The sequence below is a fragment of the Seriola dumerili genome, unplaced genomic scaffold (genome assembly GCF_002260705.1).
Source record: "Seriola dumerili isolate Sdu_G_001 unplaced genomic scaffold, Sdu_1.0 BDQW01000002.1, whole genome shotgun sequence".
Taxonomy (NCBI): Eukaryota; Metazoa; Chordata; class Actinopteri; order Carangiformes; family Carangidae; genus Seriola; species Seriola dumerili.
The window spans coordinates 8,403,711-8,421,799 of record NW_019174257.1 but is presented as its reverse complement, the minus strand read 5'-3'; the positions used below and the strand labels follow the sequence as shown (position 1 = coordinate 8,421,799).

Below are 18,089 nucleotides of genomic sequence, written 5' to 3'. Positions count from 1 at the left end.
AAGTAGAAAGCCACCCAAACAACAAACTGACTGTGGTGTAACAGTACGGAAACAATAACGGTAGCTACCGGCAACAGCAGAAAGTCTTGGTGAAATTGTGATTGTAAATCACAACTTGATTAGTAGTGAAATGCGATTTTGAAAAAACTTGGGAGGGAACATTTTACATATCTACATATATCCTAAATACTGTTCAACATGTTACATTCCAAATCCTATATGATAAAATGTTTGATATCTCTGCAGCCACTTTACATGCATGAAGCCAGAACATATATTTACATCCTTCTTCCATGTAAAGTATACTTTCATTAAAAAAAATCTCATTTAACCACTTCAGGCTAACCTGAATCAGTTAGATGCCTTAAAATGAAATAATGACTGATCATTTATTGATGTTACAGCACAACATCCAGCAATATCAATCACTGCATTTAATGTAATACCTGCACTGTTTGTACAATGGAAGAAAGAAATGTGTAAGGGACAGAAATGACTTGCCCTTCCTCAACAATATTAAAACTACAATATATTCAGTAAGAATGTATCTATTAGTATTAACATTATACGTATCAATAATATAGTGAGACTATATGCGGCTGCGCTTATATATGCCAAATGAGATTTTACAGAGCATTTCAGAGGGCACAAGTGTTCTTGCTCTATACTGTGAATATGCACACACATGCATATGTGCATACACACACACCCACACACACACTTCAGGCTTTGTGGTACTTGAGTGAAAAGTAGCGGAACAAATTCCTAAAATCCCTTTGAAAAGCATGTTTTGCCAGACCTTTGGAAAAACATGTAAAACAACCAGGGCTAACTTAAGTCGGCAGCTTGCGGGAGGAGAGGAAAGGCTGGAGGAAAGAGAAAAGAGGAAAAGGAAAGAGAGACGGTCAGGAGAGTCAAAAAGACAAATTCCTCCAGATAGTTGAGTGGTTAACTTCATCACCTCTCGAACCACATGTGAATCCTGCCAGAACTCTCTCTCCCCTAATCATTTCCTTCGGTGTTTTCTCTTCATTTAAAACAAAGAATACAGTTACTAAAGGATACTAGAGTGACTATGATAACAACATTTTGACAGAGGAAGGAAAGAAGTATGGACTAAGAAAAGAGTGCGTGCTGGTGGCAGATGGCGATCAAAATTCTTCACCTATAGGATCAATATTAAAAACACCAGATACACAAAATCTGGTGCATTCCTTCAAATGCCCAACGGAGGATGAGCTGGTATTTTTGACAATATTACGATCGCACTGGCAGAAGCAGACATCATATGAAAGTACTGGACAAGTTTGAACAGCAGAATGACTGGAGATGACTGTGGGAAAAGTAAGCAGAATTAAAAATGGTGCCAGTAGAAGATATGCAAGCTTATGCGGGCTAGCAAGCTGTTGTTTGCAGCTGTTGTACTGGGTTGTGCAAATTAAGCAATAAAAACTGAGATACTGAGAGAGAAGAAATTGAGAAGAGGGCGCAAGACTGGCATGTGGGGATGAGTGCCTGATAACTGAAACTCTTTCCAACAGATTTCTCTCTTTTAATATTCCTTCCTGCATTTTGATCACAACCCTGTGACTGTTCATTTTATTTGAAACCAACACTTAATTTGCAACTGAGTGAGAAGCAGCATAAATGAGAGACAGCACTTTCCAGTCTGAGGCACTCTAAGGACGGTCCCCATTGGGAAGAGAACAAATTGCAGCTCCAACTAATGGACTTCAAATATCTTTGGATTAGTTTTTGCACTACTTTGTAATAGTGTTGGTGTTGCAGCGGGCTCATGTGGTGAAGGTTGAACTGACCCTGAAGCAAAGATCTTAATTTACCCATCAATATTCAGTTCTGTACAAAGGTTTTTGGCACTAAAAGTAAAATGAGGATGCTTTCAAAAAATTATGCCATGAATACTTTTTATTGATCAATTTACTTCACACAAAATGCAGTAAACAGGAAAAAACTAAATCAAATCAAATCAATATTTGGTGTGACCACTCTTCACCTAAAACAGGGGACAGGTCACGCAGTGAACGGTAGGTTGTCTTGTGTCTTGTGGTATTTGCCACAGTTCCTCTATGGATTTAGGTTGTCCCACCGTCTTCTGTCTCTCCATGTAATCGCAGACTGACTTGATGATGTTAAGATAAGACAGTCCTTTATTAGTCCCACAGTGTGGAGTTTTGCACAGAGACCAAGGCTCTGTACTGTGTGTGTGTGTGTGTTAGGGATCGATGTCATGCTGCAGAATGAATTTGGGACCTATCCGATGCCTCCCTGATGGTATTGCATGATGGGGAAGAATCTAAACATCTAAAGTGCCAAAAACTGTTGCACAGTACTGTATGTTCCAACCCTGATGTTCATGAACTCTCAGTAAAGATCGAAAGAATGAGATTGCAATAAATTTTCTTTATAGCTTGTTTGGCCTCACACTTAGGGAAACCACCTGGACAATCTCCCTCTGAATATATACTGAACCAAATACTTTAGGAACCCCCAGTAAGAGCTGGAGTACGTGTCTAGGACATACGGACATTTGCTTAGCCTTGTGCCGCAACAACCCATATAAGTGACGGAAAACTGATCAGATCACTAGAACAAGGGTTATTCCTGTGCTCTCTATGCGGGAACCAAACAACCTCTAATAAGTTGTATGCATTTGACAGTAGCACTGCTTCATACATGGCAGATTGAACAGTGAAGCGGTGAGAAATAAACCAAGCAAAAGCTAAGGATACAGATCTATTCCAACTAGCATTACAAGTAATATGAACCTCTTCAGAGCAAGTTAAAGGTGGAATGAATGAGGTAAAGAGACTGAGGAAGAGTAGCAGTGACTTCATAGATCTGCTCCTTTGTTCTGCATCAGACCTGTTTGTTAGTGGACATCCCACTGCCTCACACACCTGGTACACATTACTGCGTCTACTCTGCGTGTTTGTGTGATCTGCGAGTGTGTGAGGGAGAAGAGATAAAAGGAGGAGGAGAAGGACAGATGGAGGAATTGAGAGAGGACTGTAGTGTAGTTTTAGTGAACTCCCATGTGTGTTTCCATGAGCGAGAGTCCACTGATGATGTGACACAAACCACATGTGATGGGGCAACATCTGCCTGGGATGTGTGTGTGTGTGTGTGTGTGTGTGTGTGTGTGTGTGTGTGTGTGTGTGTGTGTGTGTGTGTGTGTCTTCAATAGAGAGACCCTGGGCCTGGATGTAACAAAGGAACAGATAAAGCACCAGAGTTGACGAGACGCTGCTTTCCTTTTTCTGTTGTCTCATTTCTTGCTTCCCTCTCTCTCTTATCCTATACTATGTTTTTGCAATTTTTTTCATTCATTTGAGTTTCCTGTTTCATTTCTTCATGAAATAATGAATCATTGCATGTTTCAAGCTCCCTAAGTGAAACAGATGACATGGGAAAATTTAATTCTCTTAGTTTCACATTGTACCATTTTGTGTGAGTGGGTGTGTAACTGTGAGAGGACAGATTGACTGTGTTACACACATTAAAAGCTCAGTGAGAACAACCTACATCAGTACTGCTCCAAGTTTGGATGAGGACCTAAAAAGGAGTTGAGGGAAAACGAATACGAGTCCCCAAATTATTCAGTAAAAATCTCTGTCAGAGGTTATTGAGTATGTTACACTGCCAAAGGGCTTTATGAGATCCTGCAGTGGAATGCAGGCTGAGACCAAGTCACATTTAGTTAGATTTGCCTAACTAATAGCCCTAAAATTGGGTTTATAAACATAAGAAAAATGTAGCTCCCTAGAGTAAAAGTCTGAAATTCACACTGTGCAGAGGAGTGTTTTTCCTCCAACAGATCAGCAACTAATGACCAGTGGACTCTCTGCTACTTCCTTCCCACTGACTCTCTCTCTCTCTCTTTTTTTTTTGTCTCTGGAGAAATCGCTCTCGTCTACTGGTGGACATCAAGCCTCAGTGCTGTTGTGGTACCAGCTAAAACGTGCCCAGAGCATCAATTATTAAGAAAAACAAAACCTGGCTTTGAATGTGTGGTCAAGTTTGTGGTCGTTTTTGTGTTTAAACCAAAAGGTTGAAAGTTTTAGTCTGTTGGAGAGTTCTGGTCTGGCTGCTCATTAGACGACATTTAATATTTGAGAGCTTTGGCTTGTGTTTACTTTTCTTAAAGTATCCCAGTTTGTCTCTGTCTTTCACCTGTCTTGCACCATCTTATATCAAATATGCTACTGGAGCAACTGCAGAACAGAACAGAGCAACAGAGACACCTGGACATTTTTGTTACCCTATGAAATAATAATAAAGAGGAGTTTGTAGACTGTATAATGTTCCCAAGGTGCATAATCAATAAAAAAAAAAAAGTGAAGCCTAAACATCTCCCACACATCCTGTTAACAAATATACACACCTTGGGAGCATTAAACAGCGCTGGACTTCCTCTGCAGTATAATTCATTATTTTGATTAATCTTGGCAATTATGGCTGAAGACTGGGATATGTGCTTTTCTGTTCTAATTTATTTTTGTTGGCCTGCCATGGTGACTTTTACAAATTGGGCTGTATCCACTTTCAACAGACTGTAAAAAAGTAAGAATTAATAACTTTGCAATTCAAACAAGCAAGAAGAGGCACTGTGCGTGTCTGTGCAGTATCGGGCTGTCCGAGAGGAAAATTGTGGTTTACACAGCGTCAGCCCCCACTGGCCAGTTTCTGAGACTGTTTGTTGGACCTCGGTTACTGTATAGTGCCACACTGGTATTCGCACATACAGCAACAGGACACAAAGCCAAGGTAATAAAGTTTAGACATGGTATTAAACAAGAAAATATTTTCCGTTCTCATACTCTCTGTGTCTTTGTTGAGCTCTGAATATCAAGTATAGAAACGAAGGAAGGAAAACAAGGAAAGAAAGGGTAGAGATAAGTTTGGGTAAGGTCAAGGGAGCTGTGTGTGTTTGTATTTTTGTTTGAGCTGCTGGAGGGGGGTTAGGTATAGTTGATGTCTGATGTTTCGCTCAGTGTGGTATCCCCTGCAACGGTCTGTGGGTGGGGGGCATGCTCTTGGCTGTTGTTGACATTAACCCCTGCTAACCCCATTACATAGACATACACACAGGCACACACACAGGCACGCACACACACACACACACACACACACACACACACACACAACACACACACTACTGAAATACGCACTACACAGAAAAAAGCTCTCACTCTGCCTGTCTCTACCTTTTCCTTTATCCGACTGTCAAGTGAATTTGTAGCGAAGCTTGGAAATGTTTCGAAAAGTAAAATATGGCTCAGGTGTGCTTCCAGCTGGGTTGAAGCTTTCAAATTGGTCTGAACCTGAACACAGAGTTCAGAAAACACATCAATAAGACACCAGACAGAATCTTTCAAGACCTCATTAATACGGAGTGAGTTAAAGTCAGCGAGTAAAAGGTCATGGTGGACACATATTTCTTTTGTTATTTAGTCCATAAGAGCATTTCTAATCCAACATATACATACTGATCAAAATGTGTTTTTGAATGTAAGGCTTTTTTTTAACACTGTTCCTGAAAGCAGGTATTTACCTTTTAGTCCTGCTGAATTAGGAGTATGTGATGAACATGATCATTTGCATTAAAATATGGAAACGCAGCTTCAGCCCCTGTCTTGTCTGTGTCTCTGTGATGAGACCAGTGCCCCAAAACACCCACAGTAATGTACAGAAAGCTGTGACAAGCTGGATCTGCTGCAGAGTGAACAGACTGGCAGCTAAAAATACTCAGCATGGAAACTCCTCTTGAAACAATGAATTAGCACACGCACACACACACACACACACACACACACACACACACACACACACACACACTGAAGCCTCCTGGCAGGCAGTGTTAAGTGAATAAACAGGGTCTAATTTTTGCTCCACGTGGATGGATAATGGGGATATAGGGGAGGACATTATTTTAACTAAAAACACAACCTTTGCTATTACAGGAGCCATGCGCTGGGTTTAAAGAATCCATAGAGAACTGAAGGGAGTCTCTCTTTGTCTCACACTTATACTCTTGCTACTTACTGCAGGCAGTTCAGTTTGCTCGTTCTGAGTCACATATGGTCCATTACACCAGTGACAGTCAGCTGGTAATGTAGAACAAAGCAGAAAGACTGTTGTTTCTATGGTTGGTTGCATTTTAATACACCTTGTGCAAGGACTTAAACTGTTAAATGGAAATATTTGAGGTATCCTGTCACACAATTGTAATGTGTCAGCCAATCGGAAACACATTTTCTAATGCCTCAGTATGATGCTGAGCTGAGACAGAATACTTGCATTATATGATGCCCCAAAAACAACCACACCTGGGGTATGATGCAAATTTTAAATCAAAACACCTGCACACTTATTTCCTTTGCATAAAATGTATTATCTAAGCTTTCATTCTTTTGATGCAAAAGCCACACGTGTGCAGATGTTTTGATCTTTTTTATTGCTGTTTTTCGCTGGATTTTTCTGGAAGTTTTGGGAAAGTTTAGTTAAATGACTTGCTCCGCAGAGGTACGGGATGGGAATGGGATCTTTTCATTCATATTTGAGGACAAAAATCCAGTCCTAACAAAGTCAACAATTTCTTTTAGAGTCAAGACCTTCCAGATTTAAAAAAAAACATCCTGTTTTTTGGTAGGATTTGAAATGCCCAATTTGATAGGTACTGCAATCCTTGTCACTGCGAACTCTACTGTTCTGGGGCGTGCTGCAGTGGGACACAGAGTCAATTGAGTCGGAACACACGACCATTGGTCTTTACTCCTGCACCGAGGACTTGGTTTTAGAGTTGATGTTAGAGTTGTGACTGGGTTATGGTCTATATAAGAGGTGAGATACAGAATGGTTAAGGTTTGGAAAAGCCTTCAGGGAATTAATACAAGTCAGCACAGTGTCCTCAAGAATATACTATTGCAAGTGTTTGTGTGTGTGTGTGTGTGTGTGTGTGTGTGTGTGTGTGTCTGTGTGTGTGTGTGTGTGTGTGTGTGTGTGTGTTTACCTGAGCACAGCGTCTGTGGTTTTCACACCAAACCAGAACTTGGTCACTCTGGAAGAGAGCGAGAGGAAGAGGATTAAAACAAACACACACACACAGAGGAATAAATCTTTCACAGACATATTCACTGTGACTTCCAGGGAGACAGAAAGCAAAATATTGTTAAAAGAAAGGTCACTGACCACATTACATAACCAGAGGAAAGCTGTCATGCAGTCAGACACACACTCAACTTTTCTCTTATTTACTCAATTATCCTCTGGGTGAGAAATGACTTAACACACTGTGTTTAGGGTTGCTGAGCCAGACAGAGACCACGTCAATTGGAGAGATGTATTTTGATGTGTGTGTTGGTGTATGTGTGAGTGTATGTGTGTACAGCTACTACTAAGTGAGTCAAGACCACCGGTAAACATGGGTGTTATAACCACCGCGACAGAGGAAGACGTCATCACATGACCACAGGGACAGAAATACAGATGAACTGACCCAACATCAATCCGTCCAATCTCTTCAGATTTTCAAACTCCTAAAAACAAATTTATACGAATCATCGATACTTGATTTTGAACAGAGAGGGAGACACAGACCTGCAACATATTTTTTAATGGATTATTACATCATAGTAAATTCAGATATGTTGTCCCCCTGGTCAAGATAAATGAAAACCTCAGTATTGAGACCAAGTAATATAGATTTTCTTTATTAATTGTTTTATTTGTCAATTATTTGTTTCATACGGAAAATGTCAAAATAGTGAAAAATGCCTGTCACAACTTCCCAGAGCTAAAAGGTAACATCTGCTGTTTGTATATTAGATATTCAATTTACAATAAACCAGATGATGTTTGGTGTTTTTTAACTTGATCATTTTATTGTTATATTTACAATTTTTGTGGGATTTTTAATCATTTTAATTGTTTGAAATGCAAGCTGAATACTGTGTGAGTGCTTTATACTTGCACTTGTGGTGTGGTGGCATCAGACTTCTGAAATGCTTTGTCATCACCAGCACAATCATGACGCCATCATCCAACATCAAAACAACTATTAAGATACTGGTGGGTGTGCATTTGCGTATCTGTCTGTTGTCATGTGTGTGCACCCTTATGGGAGTATATGAGTCTCAAGTGTGTGTGTGTGTGTGTGTGTGTGTGTGTGTGTGTGTGTGTGTGTGTGTGTGTGTGTGTGTGTGGATAAGCCTTCTTAACGACTCCTAAACCCTCTCCTGAGTGAGCTGTATTTAGCCTGAACAGGCTCATCTCTTTCCACAGACACACACACTTTTCAGGGCTTCTCCTCTTTTAAGTAGCCTTTGTGCTTCTGGTATGAAGGAGGTGAAGGGGTTAGAGTTGGGGTAACAGTGCAGCGGTTAAAGGTTAGAGATTAGGGGTTAAGGGCTTTCACGGTACAGAAGATGCTGAATTGACTCTTTCAGTCTTCACATTCAAAACAGATGCAAATTAACTGTGTTTTGGTAAAAAAGCTGCAGCTAAATTGGACTTTAAATAAAGCTTTTACTGTCACTAGAACAACCATGTTTTGTTTTTTTTGCTGAAGTTTGAAAAGTGCAAGAAATTAAAGATCCACTCTGTCGGATGGGGAGGGCTGCTTCTCCGTCCATTTGTAAGTTTCCAAAAACCGACAAACCGTAAGTCACGCCTGCTTTCTGCAGAGACTGGCTACTGAGCATACGGTATGTGTGAAAATGGTCAGAGCTCCAAGTTCTCCAAAAATCTTGTTTGCCTCATTCCTCTCATACTCTTGCCCCTGTCCATGTCCAGTGCTGCAGCTACTTTAATATGGCTTTGGTCATCCAAGCTGTTGGCGGCAACAAAGAAATGGCTCATTTTCAGAGAAGCAACAGAAGGAGTGGAACCAAAATCAGGAGGCCATAAAAAAATTGTTCAGAGTTGACTCTGTCAGTAAAATGATTGTTGGACATAATCTTAAGAGAAATAAAAGGGTATTTCTCGGCTGTGTGAGTATGCCTTTAAGACTAAATGAGTATTGATGGGGTGGACGCCCTTGGCTTAACAGTAATCTGTGCTAGCTGTTAAAAGGGATAATGCTAAGGCGACAGAAAGATGAGAGAGAGAAGAGGAAGAAAAGCAGTGTAGGATTAAAGTAATGGTTAAACCCCTGATGAGTAGATGAGTAATAAGTCTGTGGGGAAGGATGGATGGAAAGAGGAATAGATGAGAGGAGAAGCAGAGGAACGGGTGTCATGGTATCACAGGAGAGACACAGAAACACCTTCCTCCTCTGCCCAGCTTTTCTCTTTCCTTTCTAGACAAAATTGACGCCACCCAGGTGCTACAAATTTTACATCATAGAGAACATATTTTCCATGGATATAGGTCTTATAGTAGATATACAATGGTGTTTCTTAGCTCTCTCATACTGTACCTTAAGTTTTTTTTAAACCGCTGCATATAAATGACAAGCAGTCATTCTCTCCTTCCGCTGATTCTGTTTGACGACAGTTGTGAATAGCTGAATAGCTGTGCGCGAAATATTAAACAGACACAAATTCCCTGTCCAAATTTGGCTTCACCAGCTTCACTTCTATAGTCTGGTTTTTGCAGGTATTCCAAATTCCACGTCTAGGACAGAATCAAGTTCAAAAAGAGAACAAAAACATTTACAGTTTAAATGCTTCTCTGGATACTGTAAAATCTGACATCATACAATTTAAAGCACCCTGTAGAGTTTTCTTGAAAACGAACAGTTTCTGTTTAAATTCAGTGTTTCTCACCAGAAATTACTGTGTATCATCAAGCTCTAACAAACATCTTTCCTTCCTCATAAAACCAGAGACTAATAGAGCTAGACTATAGAGAACATAGAACTAAGAGATAATGACAACAGTATTGGCGAGTCTTGATGGTTAGTAGAGGAATGCATCTTTGCTGCCTTTTAATGTATAAATTTCTTTAGCTGTTGATGTTAAAACACACTAAAATACAACATGAATATGTATGTTAAGGTGGGTTATCATTGACTCAAAATGTATTTAAAGGACAAATTACAGTAAAGTGAGGTCATTTTCTGAACTCATGTGAGTGAAACACCAAAATCTTTCTGGCTATTAATCATATCCACATTAATCATAATCAAATCTAAATCGCAGCCCTAATTATATCCATTAAATAATGTGCAATGTATCCAAGGCATCAAGTCAAAAGTGTTATGATTTTTGACTTTATTGGCAGTATCACTCCACTCTGTCCTGCTCCTGGAGGCTCAATCAGGGTGGGTTAAATTAGCAAAGTTAAGTTTGTCCTGCAGCAGGAGGATGATTTATTCAGCCAGCCACCATCTGCCTCTCTTCTGGAGGACAGAAAAAGATAAAGAAAAGCGAGACGAGGATCTGAATATACACACAATTTACATTCCCTCCTCCTCCTCCTCCTTGTGCTCCTGCTCATCCAGATTAACTTCCCTTGGTCACCCTGTCACCCTCTCTGTCTGTCATTTGTACACTCCAACTCTCTCTCAACCCGCTCCACATTGCTGCCAGCTCCTGTGAAAATGACAGGATAAGACTTGAACGATGATGATGATGATGATGATGATGATGATGATGATGATGATGATGATGATAAACTGTAGATGCTCCAGTCAAAGAACTGAGAATAACGTGGAGGCCAGTTAAACATCTCCAGATTTTCACAGAGGAGATATAAAGCTTCTTTCCCCCCTGCTGGCCTCACATCTTCATCCTCTCTCTTAATCTTTTTTTACGCTCTCTTTCTTTTTCTGTCGTCCTCACCATAACATCACCCGCTCTCTGTCACTCCTCTTCAGCCCCCTCTGCAACGCACACAATAACTGGATGTACACATACACACTCTTATCCCAAGTCGATTTCATGGGACATATTTGCTGTCAGAGCCAATCAATGCAGTTTAGATGGGCCTGTGTGCCGTATGGCTATTAAACGGTGGTCAAACTGGGGTTTCATAGGGTCTCAGAGTATGTGTGTAAGTCTGTCTGCGGCAAAACAGCTGCACATGTTGAAAAAGTCGGGGAAAGAAATAGAGGACTGGAAGAAGAGAGAAAAGAAGTTGGATGTGGGAGACTGGGAGGAAAATGAGAGGGAGACAGGAAGTTGAAAAGAGCAGAGGGACACAGACAAAAGAAGGTGAAAGATGGAAATAAATATTAGTTAATTCGAGCTGGGAGGAGACTGGCGGGGGGTGGTGTATACTAGTTATGAAACAGGATGGAATAAATTCTAGTGACTGCTGTCTGTCGTCTGGCCCGGGTTTGGTCTTCAGGGTTATTTTATTGATGGGAAGTTTAAATAAAGTATTTTCATTTTGAAATTCCCAAATGCATTTATTTGTGGCTTTACACTAGCAGTTTAGAGAGTTATAGGTGAGGCATTTACTTATAAAACTCTATCCTAAACCCATGTAAAGACATACAAAGGTTTTGAGGCCAAAGGTTTTTGTGTATTTTATGGCCCAAGAATCCTCACAGTAATGCTGAAGATACTGTGCATGAAAAATCTCAAGAGGATTTCACTTCAATCCACCTCATGATATATAACTTAGAACAAAACCATGCAAAAATCTCCTTTCATTTTTAATGATGGATTTCCACATGGCTGGATTTCATACCAACACTCAAAACACAGGGTCCTAAAGTTTTTTCTATCCTGGGATCCAAGAGAGAAATTTGTCTGAGCCTGAGACACCAGAGACCCGTCAGCAACAGAGCTGACCCACGTAGTAAGAAACACTTGCACTAAAGGACTTCCACATGCCTCTGATGGCGGCTTAGTCCACAGTAATCACTGTTAAAGAATAACATTCTGATATCAGTGGATGCAACAGCAGGAAAGAGGCTGTGACACAAACACACACGTACACACAAAAACACACACACACACACACACACACACACACACACACGGTCGACATGCATGCGCACAGCTGCACACACCCTTCAGTGTTTGAAAGAGAGAGAGATATAAATCACACTTCTGCCAGATGCAGCGATAAAAAGTGAATGTGTGTGAGAGGGAGAGTAGGAGAGAGTGCATGTTATGTATGTATGTGTGTGTGTGTGTGTGTGTGTGTGTGTGTGTGTGTGTGTTGTGGTCAGTGTTTGCGGTGAGGCGCAGTAGAAAGTCTATTTAACACGAGGCATTAACTCTGCTAATCATACCCAGATGACCAGAAGCAAACACGGCTACGGTGTGTGTGTTGCGTGTACGTGTCGTCTGTGTGCGAGTGTGCGCGGTGAATGTATCATGACTAACTTCCACTCAACACAATATAACGTTCTTCCCAAAAAGGCCCATGTTGAGGTCTGAACATTCCCGACAGAAGCCCCTAATTAGTCTACGGGTGTGTGTGTGTGTGTGTGTGTGTGTGTGTCTGTGTGTGTGTGTTTCCGTGCACGTGTGTCAACGTTAGTGTTTGTGGTGCTCCACATCCTGTAAACAACAAGCGTCACAACAAAGTGGTTGTTATACGGTCCTGAACTTTGCCTCATCTGACTATTACATCGGCATCTGTCTTTCTGTTTCAGATCACTTCCAACAGCAGCTGAGATGAAACTCCATCAGTGACGAAAAATGCTCCAAATGATCAACAAATTAATGAAAAATTCAACATTTTGGGAAATATGCTTCTTCACTTTCCCCATTCCTTTACCCAGGTAAATGAGAAGATTGATACCACGCCCAGCTAACAGCCAGATAACTCAGCCTAACACAAAGACTGGAAACAGGAATAAATAGCTAGCATGGCTCAAAATCTGTCATAAAATCCACCAACCAACACCTCTAAAGTTCACTCATCACCATGTTGTATCTGATTTGTTTACTACATACAAAAAAAGTGTAAAAACAACACAGGTGCTGGTAAGAAGACTGTTACCTTCTAACAGAGGTTGACCGACTGTTTCCCCCCGTTTCCAGTCTTTAAGCTGAGCTAACTGGTTCCTTAGTTACAAACATGAGAGTGGTTTCAATCTTCTAAACTACCTCTCGGCAAGAAAGCAAATACGATTCAGCTGAGGGAAACTGTCAGCCGTGAGAAGAAGAATGGATTTAATTGCTTAAGTATCAAATATAATGTGCCGTCACGGTTTTGATGTGGTTACAGTCTCTCTGTCTGTCTCGCTTTCGGTTGCTGAAAGAACAAAAGGCATGCCACTCAATTCTTTGCCATCCCGGCTGTGATTTACTGTCTTGGAATTTCTCGTCCTGTTTTCAGGTGAGAATCCCTCCTACGCTGCCACAACTTTATCACCATCTATCCCTGGTTCTGCCGATCAAATGACAGGGCAGTCACAAAAGCTCAGAAAAGAAGCAGAGGTTTTATCTTTGAGGCGAGTCAAACAAGCCTCTGTCTCCTGCTGTCACCCTGTCTCTCTGCTTACCTGTCTGCCATACATATCAGTCCACTTTTTAGGCAGCGTATCAATTTGTCTGTGTGTCTACCTGCCTGCTGACCTGTCTTTCCATCTCTTTGCCCGTCTTTGTGCATGACCACGTCTGTCTACCTGTCTTTATCTCCCCGTCTCTGTGCAACCTGACCTGACCATTGTCTCCGGTCTTTTTCAGAGCGTGACTAGTTGGCTGACCGACCTCTGGGCTGATTAGAATTACCTACCGCAGAGCAACTGGGACACACATGCATGCACACACACATAAACATGAATGCACAGGCAGCTTATTCAGCCTCGCGCTGGCCCTCAGCCCTGGCTCGAACCGCTAACCAACCGCTCATCAGCACCACAGACCTGTGAGTGTTTAAGACACGCAGTCTAATCTGATCTACTTCGTATGTGCAAAAAGATCCAGCTCTGCAGGCAAAGGCTGGAAATTTCTCCTTATTTTTAGGAGTTTACATCAAAGAGGAATTTAGGGATATGACAACATACCAACATATATATGCTCATGTGCACACACACACACACAAAGAGCTATAATTACACTATTACACCATACAAGGGAAAGTAGTGGAAAACCCAGAGACGCAGCAGAAAGAGGTGTAAATAGAAAACTGGTGACTCACATTCTAGTGGCTACACACTAGCCGCACACACACTGAGAGAGCGAGAGAGCCAAAAACACAGGGTTCACCCACATGAAGCCAGAGGAAGTAATGTGTGTTTGTGTCTGAGTGTGGTGACAGAGCAGGATGAGTAAAGCTCTTTCTATCCTTACTGACGTTATAGTTACTGGAGCTGTTATCAAAAGGGTTTTTTTCTTTTAAACGTTATGTTCTTTAAATGAATGAATGCTCTAACACACAGTCTCTCCCAACCATCAATCATTCTGTGTCTCTCTATACTGTCCTATTATAGATTCAGAGAACGATGCTGTTCCCCAGGATGTGGCTGAAAGGAAACTTGTTTCCTTGTTTGCTCAAAGTTTAGAGGCTCCTTTTACTTTGGCACAACACGCAAAGTTTTCAGTACCTACTTTATATCCTCAAATGAGTTTCTGAGTCACACATTAACACCATCTTTTCCTGTTTGCCACTGTCCTGCCAATCAGTAATGAAGTCAGTGCTGACTTCTTTTTCTCCCTTGTGTTAAAGCTAAGATTGTGTCTAATGAGTATATTCCTTATTGATTAATATCTGAATCATTTTTTTGGTCAAATAATCAAGATAGTACAACATGTCCATCAAAATTTCACAGTTTAGTCATGTCTTAAAATTGTTTGTTCTATCCAAAACCCAAATTTATTCAACAATGACATTACATCAAGAGAGAATCTTATTTTGAGAAGCTACATCTGAGCATTTTTGTTTGCAACTAATAATTATTCTAATTACTGATCAATCTGCTGATTATGTTCTTGACTGATTCTGATCATTTTGCCAATAAAATATTTTTAAAATTCCCATTGCAGTTTTCCAGAGCCCAAAGTCTCTTGTCCAACCAATAGTTTAGAATCCAAACATATTCACTTTACAAAATTTAAAAACCGAGAAAACAATAAAATCCTCACATTGGAGACACTGGAACGAGCAAATGATGCTCGACAAATGGCTCAAGCAATTAACAGTTTATCAAAATAGCTGCTGATCAATTTTCTGTCCATCCACTCTCAAAATTTTTGTTGATTCATTTGTTGATTGACTTATCTAATCTTAAAAGATCTGACTAACAGAGGGAGTTACTTAGAGAAAACTACTTGTTTCAAGAGGTCTCGTCAGTCAATCACATTCTCCTGACTGCTGAGGATCTATTTTATACTGCCTTGTTTCAAAATGTTGTCTCAAAAACTTTCTCGAACAAGTCAAATGTACATGTAGGAGGCCAAGTGGAATTATCAAAACAAAAAGTAAACAGCAACTGAAATTTTGATCTCAGGAGGGAATATAACATTAAACATGAGATGGATAATTAGCTGTACTATACACCTGAGTGGGGAGAACTTTTACCCTCTCTGCATTCTGAGATATTTTCTAAACATACCTTGGATGTGTCAATTAATGCCAACAGTATGACATTAACAAGTGATATCAGAATTGAATGAAACATTTCAACCTATCAAAATGAAAATCCAAGTAGAAAATTAATGTCTGGCCTGTTTGCTACCTCCCAGTCGGTTGGTTTCATTTAAATCGCTGCTGTTTGATGCTCAACATCTGACTACTGCACTCCACTTCATAAAGTTTAAACCAAATGTTCCCTTTCTCACACCTCCAATCCAGAAACCACACACACACACACACACAAGCATGTACGCACACACACACACACACACACACACACACACCTCACTGCTAGAGAGTCATCCAGGGGCCACCCTCATTACCCAATGCACAGGTGACAGGGGTCTATTCTGGATGGACGAGGACCAGACCAAACCTTTATTTTATACCTGAACATATGCAAACCCACACACACACACACACACACAAACTTTCTTCTACACACCTCAGAGCCATTGGGGCTGAACTCTGTGGTTAATGACTTTCCCACCCACTACACAGCATGCACATGTTGAAGCCGTTAAAATAAGTGGCTTTTCGAACTTGGTAACGTCCTAACGTCCCCGTTAATCTCACATTCCTCACTACAAAGGCCACAGTACGTGGGCCAGCGATTTCACTGAGATGAGCAATTTTGGCAACTACGAGAAACCAGCAACCCAACATTTTTCGGCCTACCTTTGCCCCTCTGAGCACCGACCAAGGGCAACTTCAATCTGTGCAACATCAAAACATTTGTCCAAAGCTTCCTGATGAAAACCATGCTGGAAACAACACACAGTTTAAGTCTAGATCACAGTTTCCTCTGATTAATAATTTAGGCAGAAAGTGCTCTACTGTACTGTACCCACTGTGCATAACAACACCTCTTAGCTGATCTAGCTGCTCAACATGGTATTAAGTGGTCATTGCTTGCTGCATTGTTTATGAAAAGCATCCTTTGTATTAAAAAGGAAACTATGACAAGATTTACTGAAAGTTTTGGATGCAAACTACATATTTTCAAATACTACATACTATATTTCTCCAGAAAGCAACACAGGTCTTGACAGGGGTGACAAAAAGAGACAACTATGAAGGGTGGATGTGTGAGTATATCTTCTGTGGCTTTTTTTTTTTTTTTTTAGCCAATCAAAATAAAGAACATTAACTGTTTTTTAATTAAGTTTAATGATGCCATTTAGCTTTAATCTTAGTGATAATGCCTGTATTTACATGCATAATTGAGTACAGATTTAGCCATTTGTGCATACTGCTAAACTTGCAAACACAGCTGTGAGCTCATTATGCCAGTGTATTGTGAGAAAGTCATTTAAAACTTCAGTCCTTCAGTTTTATTTACCTATTTGACAACTGACTGCACTTGATTGATTCAAGATGCTCCCTATCCTCACTTTTAATTTCACCCTTCAATATTCTCTTGTGAAATCATATAGCCGGGTTGGGGGTTAGCTGCTATGAATATAAAGCAAATATATTAGGTAGAATATGAAAATAGCAAATAGAAAACAAAATCTCTATTGATACTGAACAATATGGATCAAGACTGACTGCTGTGTAGTTGTCAACACAACAGTAAATTCAACTGGCCTGTAAAATACAGCTAATGGACTTTTATTTTCAGGTAAAACCTAAAATTGTGCAGCCTGGGGATTAGCCTTCACTTTACTCACCTGTGAGGGTCAGATAAATTTTTTAATTTACGACATATTAGGTATCAAACTAATGGGCAATTAGCATGGAAATCCCCAGTCTTAGTTTATGGTCTTTACAGTTTATGACTTCTAATTTATTTTGTTTACACTGGTGACCATGTTGACCGCTGAATGAGGGTCATACTTGACCTCAGGTTCAGTAAACACTCTTAAATGAGGGATAAATGGTTGAAGGTAGGCTACCTGGAGGTGTCTGAAGGCGGCGGTTAGCTGAGTCATGTGCAGGGTGAGGCACCTGGACGTGCATCTGGCGCTGTTGATTTTCTCCTGAACATCCTCCTGCTCCGGTGAACTCCTGCGGGCACGAGTCACCGCCAGCACCGCGCAAAGGAGCACCAAACCGACCCGAGGAACTGACATGACAGGAACCGAGACGAAACGAAAATAAAACGTGAATTAAACGGCAGACTTGTTTGTCCTCGTGTCCGGCTCGTCAACGTCCTTCTCTCGCGACCCCGTACGCTCAGAATTAAAACATCTACTTCTGCCTGAGCGCGAGCAGGGAGCGGCGCAGCAGCTCTACCCTCCTCGCGGACACTCCCACCACCGGTACAAGTGCGGCCACGTGGAGTTACAATGCTCTTCACCCTCACTGTCCTAGTCATCGTCTTCATCATCCCCATCACCTCAGCTGCTGATTTCCTTCATCCAGTTTTCCACCAGTCTACCCGTCATCACGAGTATTATCACCCGTGCCACTCCCAACACCTGTGCACATGCAACTCTCATCATCATCCTGAAAACCAGCATCATCACCACTTCACTGTATTTAATAGCATGGCAATCATCTTCATCATAATCATAATTACTTCCCTCACCCTCGTCATCACTTTCATGTTTATTTTTTCTTGCTCCCGTGGCGTAGCACATTAGGAA

At 40.9% G+C, this 18,089-nt stretch overlaps 1 protein-coding gene across 1 annotated transcript in view; it reads right to left on the bottom strand.

Annotated features, from left to right (window-relative positions):
* The window catches only part of LOC111216523 (anosmin-1-like), a 43,883-nt gene extending 26,310 nt beyond the window's left edge, over positions 1-17,573 (bottom strand). Inside the window, exons 1-2 of the mRNA XM_022738054.1 lie at positions 17,397-17,573; positions 7,031-7,078 (exon numbers count right to left, since the gene is read on the bottom strand). Coding sequence (XP_022593775.1) covers positions 7,031-7,078; positions 17,397-17,573 — 225 coding nt within the window. The remainder of the gene's footprint in view (positions 1-7,030; positions 7,079-17,396) is intronic.
* Between the last annotated feature and the right edge of the window lie 516 nt (positions 17,574-18,089).